The 21,945-nt window shown below is 40.9% G+C and overlaps 1 protein-coding gene across 3 annotated transcripts; it reads left to right on the forward strand.

Annotated features, from left to right (window-relative positions):
- The first annotated feature begins 63 nt into the window (after positions 1-63).
- LOC113332684 (B3 domain-containing transcription factor VRN1-like) lies at positions 64-2,022 on the forward strand. Of its 3 annotated transcripts, none has more exons than XM_026579204.1 (4): positions 64-595; positions 685-1,072; positions 1,176-1,402; positions 1,560-2,022. In XM_026579204.1, exons 1-4 carry the CDS (start codon positions 380-382, stop codon positions 1,824-1,826), a joined length of 1,098 nt encoding a protein of 365 aa, XP_026434989.1. In that variant the 5' UTR covers positions 64-379; the 3' UTR covers positions 1,827-2,022. The 3 variants fall into 3 exon arrangements, with proteins under 3 accessions (XP_026434989.1, XP_026434992.1, XP_026434999.1); XM_026579207.1 differs by having other exon boundaries at positions 1,179-1,402; XM_026579214.1 differs by having other exon boundaries at positions 1,182-1,402.
- The last annotated feature ends 19,923 nt before the right edge of the window (positions 2,023-21,945 follow it).

Raw genomic sequence — 21,945 nt, forward strand, 5'->3', positions numbered from 1 at the left:
TTTCCTCTTTTTCCCTGGGATTAAAGTCAAAAACTCTATCATGATCGCCAAACTCAGAAAACATTTTGTTGTTTTATCCATTACTCATCTTGCCACAATTTACTCTCTTAACTTCTGGCACCAACTATGAGCAAACGCGAACATCCATTACTTGCACTAAATCAAAATACTAGCTTTCTTCAAGTCCGACTCCAACCTACTTATTCAAGTTTTCTTTTAAAACACAACGCCTTCATCTTGTCTTGTGAAAAATTCAGTGTCACTTGCACTATCTTCTCTACACACAAAATTTATATCATCTTCGATCTTCACCAACTCAAAGTTCCCTCTAGATCCCCTTGGTAACTTTCATTAGCTTCTTTTCATTTTCCTCAAAACCATGAATCCATCGAATGGAAACAGATGTTCATCTAGAAATAGTACAGGCAGTACTAGTGGTCAAAGAAATACGACGACTCTAACCAAGAACAACGATGATGGGAGCGACTCTTCTCGTGCCTCTTATCATTCGGATATGCGTGATGATACCGTTTACATGGGAGGACCTGGTTTCTGTCAGATCGTCCACAACCACCTCGTTCAAAATGAACAGATTGTAAGTTTGAACCTTTAAACATTATTGTTACTTCTTAAATTGATATCAAATCAAGGTTTTCTGAAACAAACCCTTTTATCTGTGTGTAGAGGATCCCACAAAGGTTTATAAGGGAGTATGGAGATGATTTGTCTAATCATGCGGTTCTTACTGTTTCCGGTGGAAAAGAGTGGTTTGTTGAAATGAAAAGAGACTCAAACTCTGATGATGGTGGTGTTTATTTTAAGAATGGTTTAAAAGAATTCTACAAAAGTTACTCAATAACCCCAGGGACTTTTTTGGTGTTTAAATATGAAGGAAATTCTCATTTTGATGTTGTTATATTTCAAATGAGTGGTACTGAGATCGACTACTCTTCCTTCAACAACAACAACAACAACAACAACCACATGGAAGAAACCTCGAGCCAGACCGACGACACGATAAACGCAGAGGATGATGTTGATGACAAAGATGATTATTACGTCGAAGCTTCAGGTTTGTTTGTAAACTGTGAATTAAAGTAAACTCTTAATTAACATAAACTTAAGTTAATTAAACATGTGATTATTGACTGTTGTTAATGTCTAATCAATGTAAGAAGCAGATGCCAATGACGATAATGATGAATCTGGGGATGATAGTGATGATGAAGAATGTGGACAAATCAGAGTTGGTTTAACGAGGGAGAAGAATAGAAGTATCACTGCTAGAGGTCTGGAAACACATGATAGAGCAATTGGTATAAAGAGGGGTTTTAAGTCATCAAAGCAGTACCCATTCTTCGCAATTGGTTTACAACCATCTTATGTTGATCACAAATATTTGGTGAGATAATTTCTGCTTCTTTTAATATCTCTAATTGAAACTTACTAATTTAGAACTAGTTAACATCGTATCCTTGACAGTGGTCTGTTGACTAACAAATGCAGAAGATTGTTTAAATCAGTATGATTATTTTTTTTGTGTGTGTGTGATTGTGAAGCCCATACCATCAGATTTTGAAGGGAAGGAGGAGTTGGGGAAACTAGAGACCATAAGACTGGATGTTGTGGAAGAGTATGGACGCTCATGGATTGTCCACGTATTTACTAATGGCCGAGATCTGCAGGGAATTAGATTTTGCAAAGGTGTTTCTAGATTTCCCAGAGACAACAATTTGAAAGAAGGGGATGTTTGTGTATTCGAAATGGTGACGAAAAAGAAGTCCTCGTCTATTAAATATGCAAGAGTTCATATTTTCCGAAGCTAAACCGATTATTCATTTCTCATCTTCTTAGGATGTGATTCGGATACTCTGCTTTATTTGTTGTTTTCATCTTTCTAGATCATTATAATTACAACCGGAGATGACTTAACTACTTTATTTTATATGAACAGTAAGATATTAGAGAAAAGAGATGCTAAGTAAACTTATTATGGAGGTTTATGCATGTTTTTTTTTATTTACGTTTGGATGCGTATTTCCTACCACTCCTACTAGGTACTAAGCGTATCTGAATTGAATTGAATCATAAAGCTAAAGCTATGCAAGGGTTTATAGACAATGAGATAATGCCTTAACTTGCTAAGCAATTTGTGAGATTTTTGGCTACCATTAACATTGCTTATTTTTTTACTTGAATTTGGTTAACATATAGAGACTATAGTTTTTATTCTAAGTGAAGCGAATTTGAAATTTAACCTGCTAACCTCTGCGAAATTGTGAAGTGATTTGAAGTCCTCTTTGCTTTTGTGTAAAATGGAAAGACAAGTAACTCTTATGCATTTGAAAGGGTGAAAGGATTAGTATTTTCCCCCCCTTACATAGAGCAGTGCTGTCCCGCGCAGCTGCGCGGGACGCCCTAATAAGCAAGCAGTTTTGTAACCGTAGGATTATATTATGGACGGTTGGATTATATTTAGTTGGTTTTTGACGGAAACTATAGCTGGCAGATTTTGAAGTATTAGAGATAGGACCTTTTAATTTTATTTTATTTCCTCATGCATCCATTTAACTTATTTCAAGTCTGATGGTTTATTTTTAATGGATGCGGTCTTCTTCTGCTTCTTGCACTGCACCTTTACCTGCAACAAAAGCATAACCAAACTCACCATCACCAATAATTTTACCAATAGAATACTTTTCATCAAAATCTTTGTCATAACCAAAATCAGTCCTTCTTAATCTCTTTGTATTTCTAGCTCTTGCCTTTTGATTATGTTGCTGTGATGAATTCCTTTGTAATTGCTTATGATTATTGTGGAATGTTGTATTTGTTGTTGTTAATAATTTTGTATTGATTTACAGATTTTAAGAACGGAGTCAGGAAATGTTTACTTAAACCTAATGATTTCTCTTTGAAGTGATTGAAGATGATGATGATTTAAGGTCATCAATCGCACTTACTTTTCCATGCAATTGAAGAATCAAATTTAAGATGATGATGAAATGAGGATCGGGTTCATTTTTTTATGTGATAATTTTTTTTGGTCAGCTATCTGTGTGATCAAAAATCACAAAATGATGATTAGGGCAATATTTTGTGATTATGTAAAGAAGAAGATAAATTAGGATAAAAAATTGGACAAATTCTGACCCAAATAGGGGAAAATCTCATTCTTTATAATTCAGTTAGTGGGTTATACAGAGACTTTGGTTTGTTTCTTTGTCTTCATTGATATACGCTAAGCTCTTCATCTTCTCCATTTGCTCCATTGCAGTAGAGAGGAAGCTTTTTTTCCTTTGTTTTCATCAATCTGTAGAGGAGGCTGAAATTAAGAAAAAGGGAATTTTTTAAAAGGACCCATCTCTAATAACACAAGTTTGCCAGCTGTATATTATTGGAAAAGCTTAATTTATTCTAATCCAATGGTTGGTGCAAAGATCCTACGGCTAATAAGCTGCTTGCTTATTAAAGCGTCCTGCCCAGCGCCGGACAACACTGCTCCCTTACATAACCAACTTATTAGTAATTGGTGAAGAAAATAAGTTTTACGTTTGTTTTTATTTTTGGCATGAACTAAAATTGGGACTAATAGTCCGTTAAATACCACTTAAGAAATTATTTTTCGACTTCAAGAAGCAAAAAGTCAGAAATTAGTTTGGTTTTATAATTTTCAGAATAATTTTGGAAGAAAAAAAATTAATTTTTTGTGAAACAGCAGAAGTGTTATTGCTTCTCCAGAAGCAGAAGCAAAAATATTTAAAAAGTTGATTTTTTTTTGCTTCTAGAAGTCGTTATGATTATACCCAAACTAACTTCTGAGTTTTTTCTATTTACTCGCCGAGTCTTGACTAACTCGGACTGAGTGTAACTCGACAGGATAGGGTCAAAGTTGTAAAATTATATTCCAAACACTTTTATAAAAAGAAAAAACCGGAGGCGCAAGGATCAACAAACTCTAAGGTGTATCTTCTTCTCTTTGAACTACTCTCAACTATTCTTTTTCTTCTTCTTCTTTTTCCACATCTAATCCTTCTACAATTTTCTTTATATTTTTTTTTCTTGAAGCATTTCTTTATATTTTCAGAAGAATACGACCAAGCGAGTCACCAATCAAGCCGAGGTGTCTCTCCTTATCCTCATACTTATGTTTAGTACTTGTACTTTACAATCTTTTCTTTCTCTCCAATTCTTCTTCATGTTGTCAGTTGTTAATTAGGTTCATTAATATTTGCTGATCTTGTCTGTTAGGTATACTAATTAGTCTAACTTAATTGTACATAGGATATTTAATGCCTTTGGGAGGTATGAATGACTGAATGTATTTAAGCTATGATTTAACATGTGAATCCTTCTGATGCTTCAACCTGATCAACTGATATTATTGAAGGATGTGATATTGCTTGGGAATAGTCTGTATATAGTAATCGTCAACTAAGGCGCGTCAAATGTAAGTTGTGCGGTAATTTATGTAGTGGTGGGTGTAGATGCGGAAAACCCTACAACTATATCCGAAGATAAGCATACATACTCCTAATGAAGTAAACAAATAAGGGAAGCACAAGAACACAAGATATACGTGGTTCGGTATGATTACCTACGTCCACGGGGGTAAAGGTATGATCTTATTACTTGATTCAAGGTTACAAAGGACGTCTATTCTTACAAACTCTCAAGTCTCACTCTTAAGCTCTTAGTGATCTCTCTTCCCTCACTGATTACTTGCCTCTCTGTTCTCTACATAGCCCTCTATTTATAGCCGTAAGTGATGATACACTCAAGTTACAGTGTAAGTTGTGGTGCATCTTTCTTGATGTCCTTCTCGAGTTAGGAATAGAGTTTGGCCCGAGATTCGGGGCCGAGCCTAGAATACATTCTCCTGATGTTCCTTTGCCCGATGTCGCCTACTTAATGAATGCTGCCGATGTCGCCCTTGATATATTTAGCCGAGTCTCTCTTTGACCAGATTCTTTTTATCTCTTCAACTACTTCGTCAGTGCATTTATTGCTCTTGTACTCGATGGCCGTATCTTCAGTCACCTCCGACCTTTACACGTATTGTCTCCACGGGTTCCTTTGGTATCTCTTTTCTCGCGCCAAGGCCAAGTAAGGTGATTTGGTGCTCCACGGTTCATCTGTTATCGATACTTCACTACCTAGGATTGTCCAACCTGGATTTGTGGATTATTTACACCTACATTTATGCCCCTTCTTTCACTCGTGTGACCAACACGAGGGGAAGAAACTGCTTCGTCTTCCACGCCCGCTCCCATGCCGCATTTCACGCCATGCTGTTCCCCACTACCGTCGTCTTTATGACCTGTTTGACCTTCTCCGTCGGTTACCACTGCCGAGGGTATAAATCCGTACTTTAAACCCTTAGTCCTCCACTTCACCTTTTTCAGAGAACCACCTTCTCTTTCTTCCCTCAACTGCAACTCCATTGTTTCTTTATTTTCTGATTTTCTTGAGAAACTGAATCATCCTTAGTTTATTTCGTGATTCCCCTTGTTGCTGCCCTTGTGTCTTCACTGACTATCTTCATACCTTTTGGTTCGAGTTTTGTTGTTTCTGTTCTTCAATGACTTCTTCAACCCCTTCCATGACAAAAAAGAGGTGTGTGAGTTATACCTTTCCTGATGATGATGGCGCTCCTCTTGATTTCTTGTTTCTTATTGACAGTCCTTCTAACCATGATTCCCGTGCCCTTAATTCTATCCTCTATGATGGTTCTCCTTCATTTGTATGTAGGAATGACAAGAAAGTTTCCAAAGACTTGACTGATGAACAATTCATCAAGCAGTTGAAGAGTGATTTTGATCTTCATGGTTACGACATCAGACTCTTGTCGGGCCAAAGCGGTGTTCTGAAGAGAAGTGATGTTGTGAATTTCCCTCACTCGGCTGAGGCGACCGTCGTCACCAAAGTTCAATTGGATCTCGGGCTACGCTTTCCTCTGTACAACCCTAGCCGTCCATTCATGTATGAGGCTCTTTCAAAGCTTCGTCCTCATCGTGCCTTAGCTCAGTGGAATGGTAATACTTTTCGTCTCATAAACGAGTGGGAGAGACGAAGTCGGGGCAGTTGCACTCCTACGGCCTGGTCAACCTATGATCCGTCCGAAGCAGGCGACTATACCCCCGCCAGTTTTGCTACCAATTATCAGAGTGGGACTTCCACTAATGGTGACCTTGCCGGTTTTGCTGCTAGTCCTCACCGTAATAAGACTATCCCTGATGGTTTCAAGAAGCTTCTTATGGACGAGGACCCTGAGGGGAAGACGACTAACAAGCATGCCCGACATACCAGTGATGTGGCTTGGGACCGAGTTCTGTTTGCTATCTACGGTCCTCTTCTTAATGGCCAATTTCCTCCTCCAGCCGAGTCCTACCCGTTCTGGGTAGTCAATGTTGATCGAGTAAGTCACTTCGTATGTTTTAACTTTGTCGGCCCGGGTATCCAGATGGGCCATGTTTTGATTCATTTCTGTTTTGCAGTCTCAGTCTCAAAGTAGTCAGTTTAAAGCTTCGGTTTCTAAGAAGAGGGATAGGGGTCCTAACACAGGAGTCGAGGGAGAGGCAGGGAAGGTAACAAATATATTTCTCTTCCTACAGTACATGTACTTTCCCCTATTTGCTTCCTAGAATGAATCTAACGAAGACTCATGTGCAGAAATCGAAAGCTGATGGGAGAGATGTGGAGAATGCTCCGGAGATTAAGGGTGAGGACCCCGACGAGCAGCTTCCCTTGTCTCATTTTCTGAGGAAGTTGTCTCAGAAATCTTTTGATGTTTCTTCTACCGCTGTAGGTGGTAAGCCTAGTGTAGGGGAAAAGGAATCGAAGGTCGATGAATCTTCCCCAGGGAAAGTTATGCCCCAACAGTCTGTTAGTAGAAGTGTCACTCTTGCCGATGGTGTTGTTCTCCTTGTTTCTGATGGTGAAGATGATGACGATCTTTTTGAAGAGGAGGATAGTACTGGTGGTGTGGGCGAGAAAGAGGATGAGACTAGTGCTGGTGAAGAAAATGTTACCCCTGAGGGTGTGTTGTTGGAAAAGGTATCTCCTGTTATTCCTTCCCCGAGCTCGGGTGGGGATACCTTCGTTACTATCTCGGGTCCGATGTGCAATTCTCTTGGGGCTCTCACTTCTCCCGACTTTGCCTCATTATCTGATGATCAGATGATCAGTGTTGTATCTTTGTACTCTACCGGTCTGAAGGGCACTTTTGATCAAATGGTGAGTTGTGTTTCTTTATTCATACATTTATAACGTGGAGTGGTTGCTGACGTTCATAGTGTTTTCAGGTTGCCAATAAGGAGTTGTTGGAGGATGTTCTTCGGTGAAAGGAACTAGCAGAGAAGGAGAGTCTTCGTCTCCAATTAAAGCAAGAGCAGGACCGAGCCCGAGAGTTAGAGAAACGATTGGCCGAGACCCGAGGTATTTGTTTAAAACTTAAATGGCTATGATTGATTTCGTAGTGCCAATATCCTGAACTTAGTATTATCTTGTTAGCCGAGATGTATAGTATAGATACCGATGCAGCTTCTGAATATCGTTTGTTAAAGAGAAAACTGGATATTGAGATGAGCCATGTTGAGAATCTCCGCCAAAGAATCGTTAACAAGGATGACAAACTTGATCCTCAAGAAACCAAACTAGAGGAGCTCCGAGACAAACTATACCAGCTATGAGACCTTCGAATATGTGCCCGAGGAGATAGATAATATGCGGGAGAGTGTTTCCCGTGCTCAAGGTGTTGCCGCCGATAGGGCTCTGTTGGTCGATAATTTGGAGGGACAGTGTGAATGTTTAAGGCGTCATAATGTGGATTTGCATGCTGATCGTCAGCGCATTTTAGAGGAAAAAGACGTTGTTGATAGGTCCAATCAGGAATTACAAGGGAGGCTTCAAACTTTGGTCCAAGTATCCGAAGAGTTAGAATGGGTTCGGGCTCAGTTGTTAGGTCTGCAAAAGGCACATGATCGACAGAAGGACGATTGGAGTGATCATAAGAAATACTGCCCCACAAATGAGTTTAATGAACAACGTTATCCTGAGTTAACTTCCAAGATTTCATCCCTTGAGTGTAGTCTACTTAAGTCCGAGGAGACCGTTAAAGTAGTTTTTCCTTTGCTAGAAGGTGTTGTAGCCCATATTGTGTTGTGTTTGCTCGTGTTTTGGTGCTATCATGTTGGTGCCCCTGTTACTAATCGTCTTTCTTATTTGTAGTTGAACAAGGAAAAGTGAAGTCGTTGGAGGAGGAAGCTGCTCGGTTAAAGGCGAGAGAGACCCAGCTACAGGCGAGAGAGACCCAGCTACTCGGGAAGGTAGCTATTGCTTAGGCGGCATCTCTTCAATTGACTCAGGATCTTGCGGCCGAGAAAGAGAAGTTCAATACTGAGCTTATCGTCAAGGTCAAAGAAGGTGTGAAGGCAGTCATGGATAAGAAGCGAGCCGATGCTGCTGCTAAGAAGGCTGGTTCGGGATCAGTGCCGCCAAAGGCCTGAGTAGATCTTTTGTAGTGCTGCGCCACTATTATGCTCCTTATGTTGGGCTGTAAATCGTTTGAACATCCTTATTTTCTCTAATATTTTCTTTTTAAGGGGTGCTGCGTCGCCAACCAGTTTGTTTACTGAACTTCTGACATTTTCATGCTTGTTGTTACGATTATCTTTCGTTGTTTTGTCAAGGTATGTCGAAGTTTTCCTGCATGAAAGTGGTTGAACTAGTTAGTATAAAGTCCATTTATGTCGAACACACTCAACAGGGAGGGTCATCGGGCCCAATGCCATGTCCCGATTGAGGTATCTCATCACCGTCATTTAGATCTAGTGGTTGGGTATTCGGTCATTCCTAGGTTTTATTGGCTCGATACCCCAAGAAGTTATTAATTAACTAGCTTGGGCAAGTGATTTCGGCCACTTGCGATGGGAGCAATATTGTATGCTCGACTATCTGGTACTCATGACCCGATAATCGTCCACTGGTTTCCAACCACCAGGGCCCTTAGACTACCTCGGCACTTGCACACTGCCACTGCCCCGAGTTCGAATAGCCCGTCGAGTGTAAGACACCTCGGCACTTTCCCACTGCCATCTCCCCGAGTACGAATGTCTATTCGAGTGTAAGTCACCTCGGCACTTGCACACTGCCGTCGCCCCGAGTACGAATGACCATTAGACGCAATTGTCACATTCCCTACCCCACGTGGATTTTTAAGGAAGTAAATGACAGAATATCATACCTATTGATACACCTCTCATGAGTGATATAGCTTCACATGTTGGGTGTTCCACGGTCTCGACTCGGGTGTTCCGTCTGGTTTCAATATCTTATACTCTCCTTCGCCGACTTTTTCCACTATAGTATAGGGTCCGCCCCATCTTGCCGCCAACTTCCCACCCTTCTTATCACGTTCGTAACTGGGTATCTCCTTGTAGATGGGGAAAAACGATTTGCTGGTTTTTAAGGAATTGAGGAGACGACCGTACGGAGGAGACTCCTCAAACCGAGCGAAATGTTAAACCTCACACAGATGCACCGCTGCAAAGGGGGTGCTTTAGATTCAAGAGATCAATCTGTAGTACTCCGGCCTAAATCAAGACAATGACCGTTCCATAGTAAATTCCGTCACAAGAGAGAGATGGGTTGATCTGTAGGAGGGAAGCTGAGAAATGTGTGGAATCAATGTTAATCAAATATTGTGGGTGTGTGAATTCTGAATACGATAAGCTCTGAGTGATTGAAATTGCTTAATTGAGAGTAGTTGCTCAATTGATGAGTTGATGATCTCGTGTTGTCGATGAGACGTGAGATTGATGATGGCCCTGGGTTGACCCGTGACCGCCTGATGATCACTTCATGAAAATCCAAAGTGTTTGGGAGAGTTTTGGACCTAATACGAGCAATTGTGCAAATTAGGTCAAAACTGTGAAAATTGATGGGACCGGCTTCCGTGATCCAAAGAGCCAATCTTGGTCGGTCAAGATAGCGTGCTCGTTTCCTGAGAATTTTGATATTTTCTGACGTGCAATTGAGCTTCCATTTGTGAAAATATGCCAAAATTAGGGTTTCGACGAAACTGAGGAAAAACACCATGAGATGATGAAAAATAATTATAAAATAAGGAATGAGAGGCGTGGGACCGCCGTGGTCAAGGCATGGTAGGACAGTCGTGACCACGGTCCCGTGGTTCCTTTTCTTTAATTTTGTAATATTTTGATGATTTTATGAAAAATTCATGAATTTTGAGAAAATTGATGAATTTTGGGAGTTTCCATGAATTTAAGGAGTTTTCATGAGTTCAAGGAACCAAAAGATATTAAAATAATAAAACAAGGGCGTGTGGGACCGTGGAAGGCATGACTGGCCTGCCAGGGCCCGGTCCCACAAGTTTCCCTAATTTTATAATGATTTTATGAAAAATTCATGATTTTTGAGAAATTTGATGAATTTAGGGAGTTTTCATGAACTGAAGGAGTTTTCATGAGTTCAGGGAAGCAAAAAATATTAAAATAATAGAAACAAGGGCGTGCGGGACCGTGGAGGCATGGACGGCCGGCTTGGGCCCGGTCCCACGAGTTTTCATGATTTTTTAATATTTTTTAGGTATTTTTGATGATTTGAGGGATTTTTTCCTAATTTGAGAGAAATACCATGAAATCAAGGAATTTGATGAATTCAAGGAAAACTAATAATAAAATAATAAAACAAAGGGGCGTGTGGGACTGGCTAGGGCATGGCCGGCCGGCCAAGGCCCGGTCCCACAAGTTTTCATAATTTATTTTATTATTATTTGATAATTTATGCAAAAATACCATGAAATCAAGGAGTTTTTTCATGAAATTAGAGAAATAATAATAATAATAAAATAATAAAGAACCGTGGGTGTGGGCCGATTGGGACCAAGGCATGGCCGTTTGGCCAATGGTCATGCCCCACACTCCTTTCCTTAATTTTATATTATTTTTTATGGATTTATGGAAGTACCATGAAACCGAGGAGTTTCCTCGAGACGAAGGAAATTTGATAAAATGAGAGAATTTTCATCAAATCATGAAAAATAATAAAAATGCATTAAAATATAAAAACTGGCGTGGGATTGACCACGACACGGTCGGTTGGTCGTGTGTCCGTGCTCCCAGCACCCTGGTCAATATTTTAATTATTTATTATTTTCTTCTCTATTTTGCATAGGTTCATCGTTTCATTGTATTTTTGAAATACTCGTTCATGCGGTGACTGTTAGTGTATCATCGTTGAATACACCCTCACCATTTGAATCGGGGCTTACTTAGATGTAGCTCTGACGCCCGGTTGTTGATTATTTATTACCAATTGTGGAATTCGATGGAGAATAATTCACAAAACTGAGCAATAAGATGTTTATTATTAATTCATAGGATCAGCTGAGGATTCGACTACGAATTCAGAATAATAAAGTGAGCATTACCATTCCATGGGATCGTAGATTCGACCATAGAATCAGAGTAATTAAGATTTATCTATTACCATTTACGATACCAGTTGTGGATTCGATCATGAAATCGGAGTAATGAGATAATATAGTTATTGCTATTCTATGAGATCAAGCCGTGGATTCGATCATAGAATCAGAACAATTGTTATCGTCATTCCATGGGACCAGTCGTGGATTCGACCATGGAATAGGAGCAATTAGGAATAATTAACTTTGTGGCTCCATACTGTAGAGCAAGCTGTCTAGGAGCATTAATCATCCCGATATGAGCTTGTCGGTAAGTCATATCTTTTATATAGTCAGGGTAAACTCGTTGTTTGTTCCTGAAGACGTTATCGCTCTATACTAGCAGAGCAAGCTGTCTAGGAGCCGTCCATCACGTGATGTTATATAGAAATAATTACTGAAAGTATTCAGTATTCATGAGATATGCCGTTGTTCAGTCGTGAGACTTCATATCTACATGTACTCTGAGAGAAAGTACTATCTGTTGAGAATTCGATGAGAGACTTGGTCTCGATACTCACGTCCGATTGCTGAATCAGAGTTTCGTATGATTATGAGTTTACGAATTTAGCCTTTGTCGAAAATCCACCATCTACATTAAGTCCCCTGCTTACTGAGGAAAGCTGTGTTCCTCAGTCAGCATTAATGGTGATTTTCCGGCCATAAATAATAATACCAGTAATTGAACTTAGTCATAAGTTGAGACGTTACCGGATTTAGAGAGCACGAGCAAACCACGACCTGATGAAGGCTTCAATGTCATGATTGGAGCATCGTTTCATGAGCATAAATTGGTGTTGGACCGCTGGTTTGGATGACGAGTCCGTGGTCGGTTAGGATTCGCGGGTCGGGCCCAATAAGGAAATCCTTAGAAAATTAGGTTTTGGAAATAAAATTGATATAAAAGGGATTAATCTTTTTTTTTATTTTCCTTCGCACACGGCCAGCACCTTCATCACCTCATCTCCTTCACGCCAGCAGCAGGAGAAGACCGCCGGGCGCCGCCGCTGCCAGCCGTCGTCTGTTCACCGCCGGCCAAATTCCGGCCGACTAGGTACGTGTATTTTTTTTTTGCTGATATTTATGATTCTCATGAGTTGTTCATGCTTTGATCATGATGAAGTTATATACATGTGTGTATATTAGTGTGAGTTTTATGAAAAAACCCTCGTTTTTGAAAACGTATGTTCGTTCGATCGTTAGTTTTTGAAAACTAACTATAATCCCTGATTTAGGAGAGATTTTTTTTTTTAATATGAACCTAGGTCCAGTGATAAAACTTAGTGTATGAGCTTTCATGTATACCAAGGTTTCATCATAAAAAAAGTGAATTTTCATGAAATCGGAATAATCCTTCGTTTTAAAGACAAATAACAATGACACGAAGGAAAATATGGATGATGAACTTGTGTCCAGTGATAAAATTTTGCTTATGAGCTTTCATGTAAATACAAAACTTTATCATATGTATGAGATGTGAGCTTTGACAATATTTTTTGAAATAAACCTTCATTTTAAAGACAAATAACGATGATACGAAGGAATTTTTTTTTTATATAATATATGCAGCCGTGACATATATTGTGCAAAATATGATGATATATTTTATTTTCATGAGTTTGTTTTCATTAAATAAAATCCTTGAGAGTTTATGTATGCAAGTTGCATTAATTGTTGTTTTTTCGAAAAATCAGAAACGTGGGTTTGAGGAACCTTCGAAGATAGACAATATATTTATGATGAAATATTTTATTGTTGTAAACTTCATGGGTCAGTTGTGTGAATGTTCACATTATGAAAATTGTGTCCGTGATTTTATGAAAAATCAGTTTTGAAATTAACAAAGTTTCGTTCGTTTTTGTAGTTTTCGAAGAGACGAACGATTTTGAGGTGTTAACTCTAGTATTACTATCACCTTTTTTAGTGGAAGTATAAAAGGTAAGAGTTAAGAGTTACCATTTTTTTCTTGTATTTCCTTGATTTATATCTGGACGGCATACTGAAGTAGAATGTAGTGTGAACCTTTTCAGCTACTTAGCAAAGATGTCCAATTCCCAAGTTGTCGACGCCTCGAGGGAAGATATGTGCATTGATGATGGTATCTCCAGAGATGATACATGCATGGATGAAACTTCCGTTGGGGGAGACGAAGACGAAATCCCTGGGATTAAGAATGTCCCGAACATAGATGATGCATTCTTTGCAAAAGATATCCCAGGAGCTGAGCAACATTTGAAATCCCCAGTGTATCGTCTTTTAATAAATCCCAGAACTTTTACTCAGAAGAAGTTGGTGACTCCTAAGACAGTGATTCGATTTTGTCTTGAACGAGGGGTCTTCGCCTCATCAATCATATAGTTTAAGCTTTCTCGACGACCTTTGGAGAAATTTGCCGGTTGGGCGAGGCATATGTTGGGTTTTCCTCATGTGAGGACTATGCTCGACCAGGCGCAGGTGACGAGAGCTATTCAAGCTTCTGGAGAGTTGTTCATTTATGATGACGCAAGTGGGATTGTGGCTCTGTTTGCTCGCTGGTGCATTCCCACTCACACTTTCATATGTAGATGGGGAGAGTTTACCATTACCTTGGAAGACGTGGTGGCTCTGATGCATCTCCCGATCACGGGCAATCTTCCTGGGGATATTTCAGATGAGGAGACCGCCGTTCCTCATGTCTTGACAGCTCCAATGGAGAAAGCGAATAAGGCTGGTAGTAAAGGATGTTATGCTTCCTGGTTGACACACTGGTGGCCCAAAGACGAGGTTTCTGATAAACCCATCGACGGTATGTTACCCATTGATGCTTTCTTATGTTTATGGTTGTCCAGAGATGTTTTTGAAGACAGTGGAAACTTGTTGAATCCTTTTGTGATTCCCTTTGCTATTAAGATGGCTCAAGGTGAGCAACTTCCGATAGGTAGTTTATTCTTAGGCTCCTTGTATTACAACCTGGACTCCTTGATTATAGACTCCAGTGTGTCGAACGACTCTATGAAGATTGAGTGTTATGCCAACACGATGTTTCTTCAATCTTTGATGTGGGAGCATTTTAAGAATTATGCACCTACTCCACGTAATGTTCTGCAAGGACCGAATACTGATGCGCTCCATACTTTCCCTGAGAAAGATAATGCTAGGATCATGCCTTGGTCCACCAAGCAGCCTCGTTCTAAAATACGTTTTATTGATGTGTTAGATGAAGAATCTGAGTTCAATTTTCGCCCGTGGGTGTCAGTCCCTGGTTATGTTTCTCAACCGATGACTTTCAATACTGGAGAAGGCACGAGTTTGACGTCTGGTGTGCATCTGAGTGATGGCGAAAGATCTTTCATGTTGAGCTGCATTCCTAGTCATTTGCTATCAGTCACATTTGGAGAGCTTTCAGTGGAGGAGTACAATATTGATAGAGCAGCTCGACAAATGGGTATGGATCAGTGTGTTCCAACCATACGGAGAAGGAAGACATCAGTCGAGAAACTCAGGACTCATTTGGATCATACTCACGTGGAAGGGAGTAGCTACTGGTTTCCTGGTTCTGATAGATTTGCCTATGTAACCCCAGGTTATGTAGAATTCTGGGACCAGCAACTTGGGCGTTTGCGTGGTTTTGTAAGATTTCCCAGACCTCCATTCAAGGATCTTCCTTCGGCTGAGATGATTTCCAGTCGACCAAGATTGAAGTATCTTTCTGGTGATAAACGAAAGTCGTCTCCAGGATGCTCTCAGGTATATTTCTTCATATAATCTTCACGAAATTATAAGATCTGTATCCTGATTATATTACTGGATTTCATCACAGGACGGTCGTAATATACGACCTCGAGTCGGTGTAGATTTCTCAGAGACTGAGGCGGTTATTCATGGCGGAGAAGGCAGGCATAAAGGTTATAAGCTGTTACCTAATACCGTAAAGTCCCCAGTTGGTGCTTTGGTGAGTTCCCAATATTTCTCACAGTGACTTTCATTGCTATTAACATAAGAATTATGAAGCCAATGTTGTTAATTTTGTTGCAGAATTTTACTCCATCGAGTCTTGAAGGTCTTCAATTTTCTGCTACTGAACAAGCAATCGCTGATTTGAGTGACGAAGAAACTGTAAGTATTTCTTCACATGTTCAAATGTGGTGCTTCATGGATGAAAATATTGATTATAAATGACGTGTACAGGAGGATGTCGTCATGGAGATGGAGAATTCTGGAACTCAATCATCCTCTGGGAAGGGGAATAGAGGTAATTCCCAAGATTCGGAACCGGATGGGAGTGATGTTCCTCTTGTCGTTGATGTGGACAATTCCAACCCCTTGGACACTTTGGAGATTCCTCAAGTAAGTATATATCATGTATATTCTTCATAGAAGTATAAATATGTTGACTTGTGGATGAATGAATGAATGAGAACCCATGTGAATATATGAAAACTTAATCGAACTTCGTCGTCAGAAAATTCAGAACCCATCTTTTAGTAAAAACGCTGTAGAATCTTCGTCCAGAGTCGTATTTTGATGATCTGCATGTGCAAATTCAAGCCCGGAAAATTTCCAAGCTTTTCCAAAGAATATTATTAAGTTTTGAGCACGTTCAGAGCTTGAAAAAGGCGAAATAGTAAACTTCCAGAACTTTTTCAGATTGCACATCACTTTATATTTTGGCCACATATACTTGCTCGTTCATCGGATTGCCATGAAATTTTAACATGTAATAGAGGACATCCATACAAAGAGAATGGAATATGAACCATTCTCATATTCCCTGTGGATTGCTCCCAGTTCGTCTCCTAGTACATGGCAGAGTTCAGTTTCTTCAGACGGACTCATCGTAAAATGTGTTTTCATGACTTTCATGTTATTTGCTCGTGCCTTGAATGTAGTATGATGAACCTTGATGATGTTGCCTTGCTGGTATACTATGTTTCATAATCTCCTTTGGATTCGTGACTCTAACCTCATGTAATCTTCGTATTAGGTGCTAAATACCGAAGTTGAGGATACTGGAGCCAATGATGATAACTCTAACCATTCCGGAGTTATTGATGAAGAGACAACCAGACCTGTATTTCAAGGCCATGAGAAGGTCGTTACTGCTGTTATGGAAACCCAGATGGTTGTTGCCTCAGTGATAGAAGAAACCGAGACAGCAACGGAGAATACCGAAGGAACTGTTGCCTTAGTCGTGGGAGCCACTCCGGTGACCGAGAACCGTATAATAGTGTATGAATATCCAACTTCAGGGGTCGCTTTCGATCCTCCCTTTAACACTTCACTCCCGTATCATGAACTGGTCGGTGGATTCAGCGTTCCCATTGGATATGCACGCTTTTATGAGACGATATGGAAGAAGTTTGGCCATATGATCGTTGTCAGGAACCCTGGGCGTGCCTATGCTTTAACCATGCAAGTAGGCGTTATCTTGCGTGTCGTGAGTGATATGCATACGAGACCCAGAAATACCGTGACTCCGAATATACTCTTTTATTGGGAGTTTAACTTGGAGAATTTAGAAAGACTTGGACTCAATGTGAAATGGCTTCGTAAGAAAATAAACGTTATCATGGATTCATGTGAGAAGAACGTACCCTTTCCGAACGATGCTGTGAAGGAGAAGGAGGACAAGATTGCCAAGATGGCCGAGGAGTTGAATAGGGAGAGGGCGGCTTTGTAAATCTTGAAGGATGTTGATGAGCGAAAGCATTTTCTTGCTGATCTCTTGAACTTCTGAACTTCTGAGAGATGTGAGGTTTATACTTGGGTTTTTGATATTTAGATGGTTTTGGATTGACTGTTGGTTGAGGATTTTCTTGTAGATTTGATAGAGATTTTCTTTTACGAAATATGAACTGAATTTTGATAAATTGATGAATTCAAATACTGATTGCAAGTATTCCAAATGTTTTGGAGGAATTGAAATACAAATGAAAGAAAATCCTAAATGTTAAGTCCCAACGCCATGGGTGCTTCAAACGCCTAATACCTTAAATGTCCAATAATTTCAGATAAACGCCTTGAGCCAATTTTCGTGAATTACTGGTAGGGTTATGCCATCTGTGTTGGTCAATTTGTAGTATCCTCCGGCCACAGATTCAGCGACCATGAATGGTCCTTCCCAATTGGAGTTCCTTGTAGAATGAAGACCGCGCTGAACTGCTTTGAGAACCAGGTCTCCTTCATGAAACTTGTTAGGGTTAGTCGATCGTGCCTTGAATATATTCCACTGATTCAAAATTCCCTGTTTGATGGAATTCCTCGATTGTGGCCTGTATGGACACTCGCGCAGAAGAGAGTATCCAGCATAGCGTTGATCATGCTTAGCCAAGTCTTCAGCAATAAACCTCTCGACGGAGTGACCGATTTTAAGAAGTTATGAACCCAACCATTGAGTGTAATATTGCTGAGGTGAAGTTACCCACTCGTAGCTTTTGATGACTGCTAAATTATTCATGGGGAGAAGTCCCTGGACCATAATAGCGTATTTGAACATTGGTAATATTGGAGCAAGAGGAGGAATAAGACTTACCCGAGCTCGAAACCTTCTGACAAAGGTGTGCGGATTATCTCCAAGTTCCTGCGTAAGTCCCATCAAAGTTTTACTTCTTTCAGATGCTCAAACGGTGATGCGTCCTCTGCTTCGTCTTCCGACTCGGAATCTTTGTCGATGATAAGATATGTTGAAGGCATTGTTGTCCTTTCAGCATGAATCCAAGTTCTCCCAAGGACCATGTCGTATCCATAGTTTTCCCGGATTATGAAAAACTTGGCCTCAGTGCAGATCGATCTTTCCGTAACTTTGAGAGTGATGAAGCCGTATGCGTTTCTGGAGATTCCTTCGTGGTCCCTGATTGCTATGGGAGCGTGGGTGGCTTCCCGTCGAGTAATACCAGCAGCTCTGAGAGTTTTCAAAGGGATGATGTTGACGGCGGTACCAACATCGATGAACGCCCTCTTGAACTCATTTCCTTTAATGTGCACTGTGTGAGCAGTCCCCAGTCATACATTTCTGTGTCGGTGGCTGAAGGTCCGGTGGTAGTCTCTTGGATCAGCGGACGTCTTCCGGACACGATGTGGTTCAGTGCAGCAAACATGTCTTTTTTGAGCTTTCGAAAGATACAACAGCTCGCAGACATGTTCGATCAGAGATTGGACCGTTTCCTTGACAGGAGGTTCGGAGATGGTAAAAGTTCTGACTGGGAGGGGGTTTTTGTGCACCCCCTCAGTCCCCAGGTTGAGCTCTCCTGATTCGACCTTTTCTTTGAATATGCGCTTCAAAATTTTGCAATCACTCGTGGGATGGCTGACGTATCTATGGAAGGCAATACCGAGGATTTTCCATGGCCTCTTCAGTTGGTTCCTTCTTGACATAAGGCAATTTGATTGCGCCGTCTTGAATCCAGGCATCGAGTAGTTCATTAACTTCTTCCATTGAACAGGGAAAATCAGGTGCTTCTGGATCTTCCGTATGCTGAGGAGGGATTTTCGAATTCTCCTTCTTGTGTGTCTTTGAAGGGGTGGAGGAAGTCTGCTTGTGTTGTGGTTCTGCTTTTCGCTTACTCCCTTCCCGACAGCATTTGTTGAAGGTTGCAGGTTATACTGCTTGTTGATCAGACGTGCTTCCTCGAGTGTCTTTTGAATCTTCAGTCTTTGTTGACTTTGCTCTTTCCAAAAGAGCGGGTGCAGTGGTTTGCCGACCTCTTCGCAGCTTCGTGAAGCTCTGAGAAAGTCTGGAATCGAAGGTTTTCAGCAAGGCCTGTAGACCGGGAGCATGCCATTGATGCACAAGTCCACCAGTTGTTGTTCCGTGACGTTTGGGTCATGACAATCCAGGGCTTGGACTCTGAACCTTTTCACATAATCATTGGGATTTTCACTGACCCTCTGAAACATTCTTCCAAGGTCGGAGAGGGTGACTTGTTCTGACACGAAGAAGTATTTCCTGTAAAATGCGTTAACCATTTCTCCCCAATTGTTGATGGTCCCTGGTGTGATGCTGTTATACCAGGTGTATGCCCTGCCTTTCAGAGATTTTGAGAATTCCTTGAGACGGACGACATGATTATGTTCATGTTCTCCCAAGGCTTCGAGAAAACGAGAGACATGTTCCCGAGCATTGCCAGTTCCATCATACAAGGTGAAAGTTGGAGAAACGTAACCTTTGGGGAGTGGAATCCTCTGCGTAGGCAGGATAAGGAGGTTGATGACGATGGTCATGCGATGTCTTGCCTTTTCCATGGTTCTCCAAAAGGTGCTCCAGATCCTCGCGAGTGATGAAATTCGATGATCCCTTCGCTGATGATGAGTTGTCTGCAGCAGTTTTGTGGACTTCGTCGTCTTCTACTGTATGGATTGGAATTACTTCAGGACCGTCGTCTGAGGATTTCTCCTTCTCCTTTCCCTTCTCTTGAGTCTTCTCTGACATCTTGTCAGTAAGAGTTTTGAGATAATTTACAAGCTCCTTCTGTGTAGCAGCCATGTCAGTCTGGTTCTTTGCAAGAGTCTCCTGCGCTTTGATAAGATCAGCAATGGTAGGCGGTGGATCTCCTGACTTCTTCAGGGTGTCGTCCGGACAGTGGATGACCTTCGGCGTGAGGAGGAGTAGTGTCACCACCATCAGTGTTGGAGGTCGGAATTGTCTCCGGGATATTTGTTGTTGTTGCTAGTGCTAGCACGGTTTGTGTTAGGATTCGTAACTGAACCTGACCTGAGATCAACCATCTTGTGAAATTGTGAGATTGCAACCGAGAGAATGATCTCCCACTGTGGTCGCCAATCTGTAGATGGGGAAAAACGATTTGCTGGTTTTTAAGGAATTGAGGAGACGACCGTACGGAGGAGACTCCTCGAACCGAGCGAAATGTTAAACCTCACACAGATGCACCGCTGCAAAGGGGGTGCTTTAGATTCGAGAGATCAATCTGTAGTACTCCGGCCTAAATCAAGACAATGACCGTTCCAGAGTAAATTCGGTCACAAGAGAGGATGGGTTGATCTGTAGGAGGGAAGCTGAGAAATGTGTGGAATCAATGGTAATCAAAGATTTGGGTGTGTGAATTCGAATACGATAAGCTCTGAGTGATTGAAATTGCTCAATTGAGAGTAGTTGCTCAATTGATGAGTTGATGATCTCGTGTTGTCGATGAGACGTGAGATTGATGATACTGATGATGTTCAATCATGATTCAGAGACTTATTTATATTGCTGGAATTGTAGACACCATGATTCCATGAAGTGTGACAGTTGATGGAATCAAGGAGTGGGGAAGTGGAGATCGTGTTTGAAACCAGTTGCTCAACGTGTGGAGACTTGGTCGATTTTCCACCCACTACCTCGTGAATTCCTTCAACTGATTGCACGACTTGCTCACATTCCATCGTGTGTTTGAACACACGTGCCGTAGACCGCCAGACCAAAACCCTAAGTGATATCCCCCAAGTGACACGATTGACGTCTCGTGGTTTGTTAGTCAATTGATGACTTCGTGGTTTGATGGGACGATGAGTCCATGTAGTCTGAGTTGAACATGATGTTCTGAAACTCATGAATTGAACATGTCATGAGACAGAGGTATAGTTCTTACGATGAAGTGAGCAAGTATTGCTCATTCGATGGATCGTTGAATATTGATTGTTGAACCAAATTCCTTGGTTTGAGCAAATATTCTCATCTGAGCAAGTGTGCTCATGATGAATTGTTGAATATTTGATCGTCTGAGCATGTGTTGCTCATCTGATGGGTTATTGGCAGCGTACCAAAAATATTAATTAGAATACTGGTCGTTGAACCGAGCATAATTAATGAAATGAATGACCATGAGTTCGTCGTAAAATTATTAAGATTGGAATCTGTAATGATGATCCTTGGATTCAGAAACCCTAATTTGATCAATTGATGATCAATTCATGGTTCGTCAGAAGTTTAACCATGGTACGAAGAAGGGAGCGACTACATGGGACCGCGGATCAACCATGTAGTGTCCATATGCTCATGTGAGCAAATACAAAGAACTCCTAAAGACTTGAAGATTTGTTGATGAAAGAATGATTAAGTGCTGGTTTAATCATTTATTCGAAAATGCTCGTCTGAGCCTTAGGTGAGAAAACCTAATTAATTATGACGAGGCGAGGGACCGACCGTGGAGTCATGAAACCGGCCCTGGGTTGACCCGTGACCGCCTGATGATCACTTTATGAAAATTCAAAGTGTTTGGGAGAGTTTTGGACCTAATACGAGCAATTATGCAAATTAGGTCAAAACTGTGAGAATTGATGGGACCGGCTTCCGTGAGCCAAAGAGCCAATCTTGGTCGGTCAAGATAGCGTGCTCGTGTCCCCAAGGCGTCCGCGTAACAATCTTGATAATTTTGATATTTTTTGACGTGCAGTTGAGCATCCATTTGTGAAAATATGCCAAAATTAGGGTTTCGACGAAACTGAGAAAAACACCATGAGATGATGAAAAATAATTATAAAAT

Source organism: Papaver somniferum, chromosome 1 (assembly GCF_003573695.1).
Source record: "Papaver somniferum cultivar HN1 chromosome 1, ASM357369v1, whole genome shotgun sequence".
Classification (NCBI taxonomy): domain Eukaryota; kingdom Viridiplantae; phylum Streptophyta; class Magnoliopsida; order Ranunculales; family Papaveraceae; genus Papaver; species Papaver somniferum.

Excerpts from the sequence above, each read along its gene's own strand:
- LOC113332684 (XM_026579204.1), top strand. The coding sequence starts at position 380 with ATGAATCCATCGAATGGAAACAGATGTTCATCTAGAAATAGTACAGGC. Across the intron at positions 1,073-1,175 it reads TTATTACGTCGAAGCTTCAG|AAGCAGATGCCAATGACGAT; the intron begins GTTTGTTTGTAA and ends AATCAATGTAAG. Across the intron at positions 1,403-1,559 it reads ATGTTGATCACAAATATTTG|CCCATACCATCAGATTTTGA; the intron begins GTGAGATAATTT and ends GTGATTGTGAAG.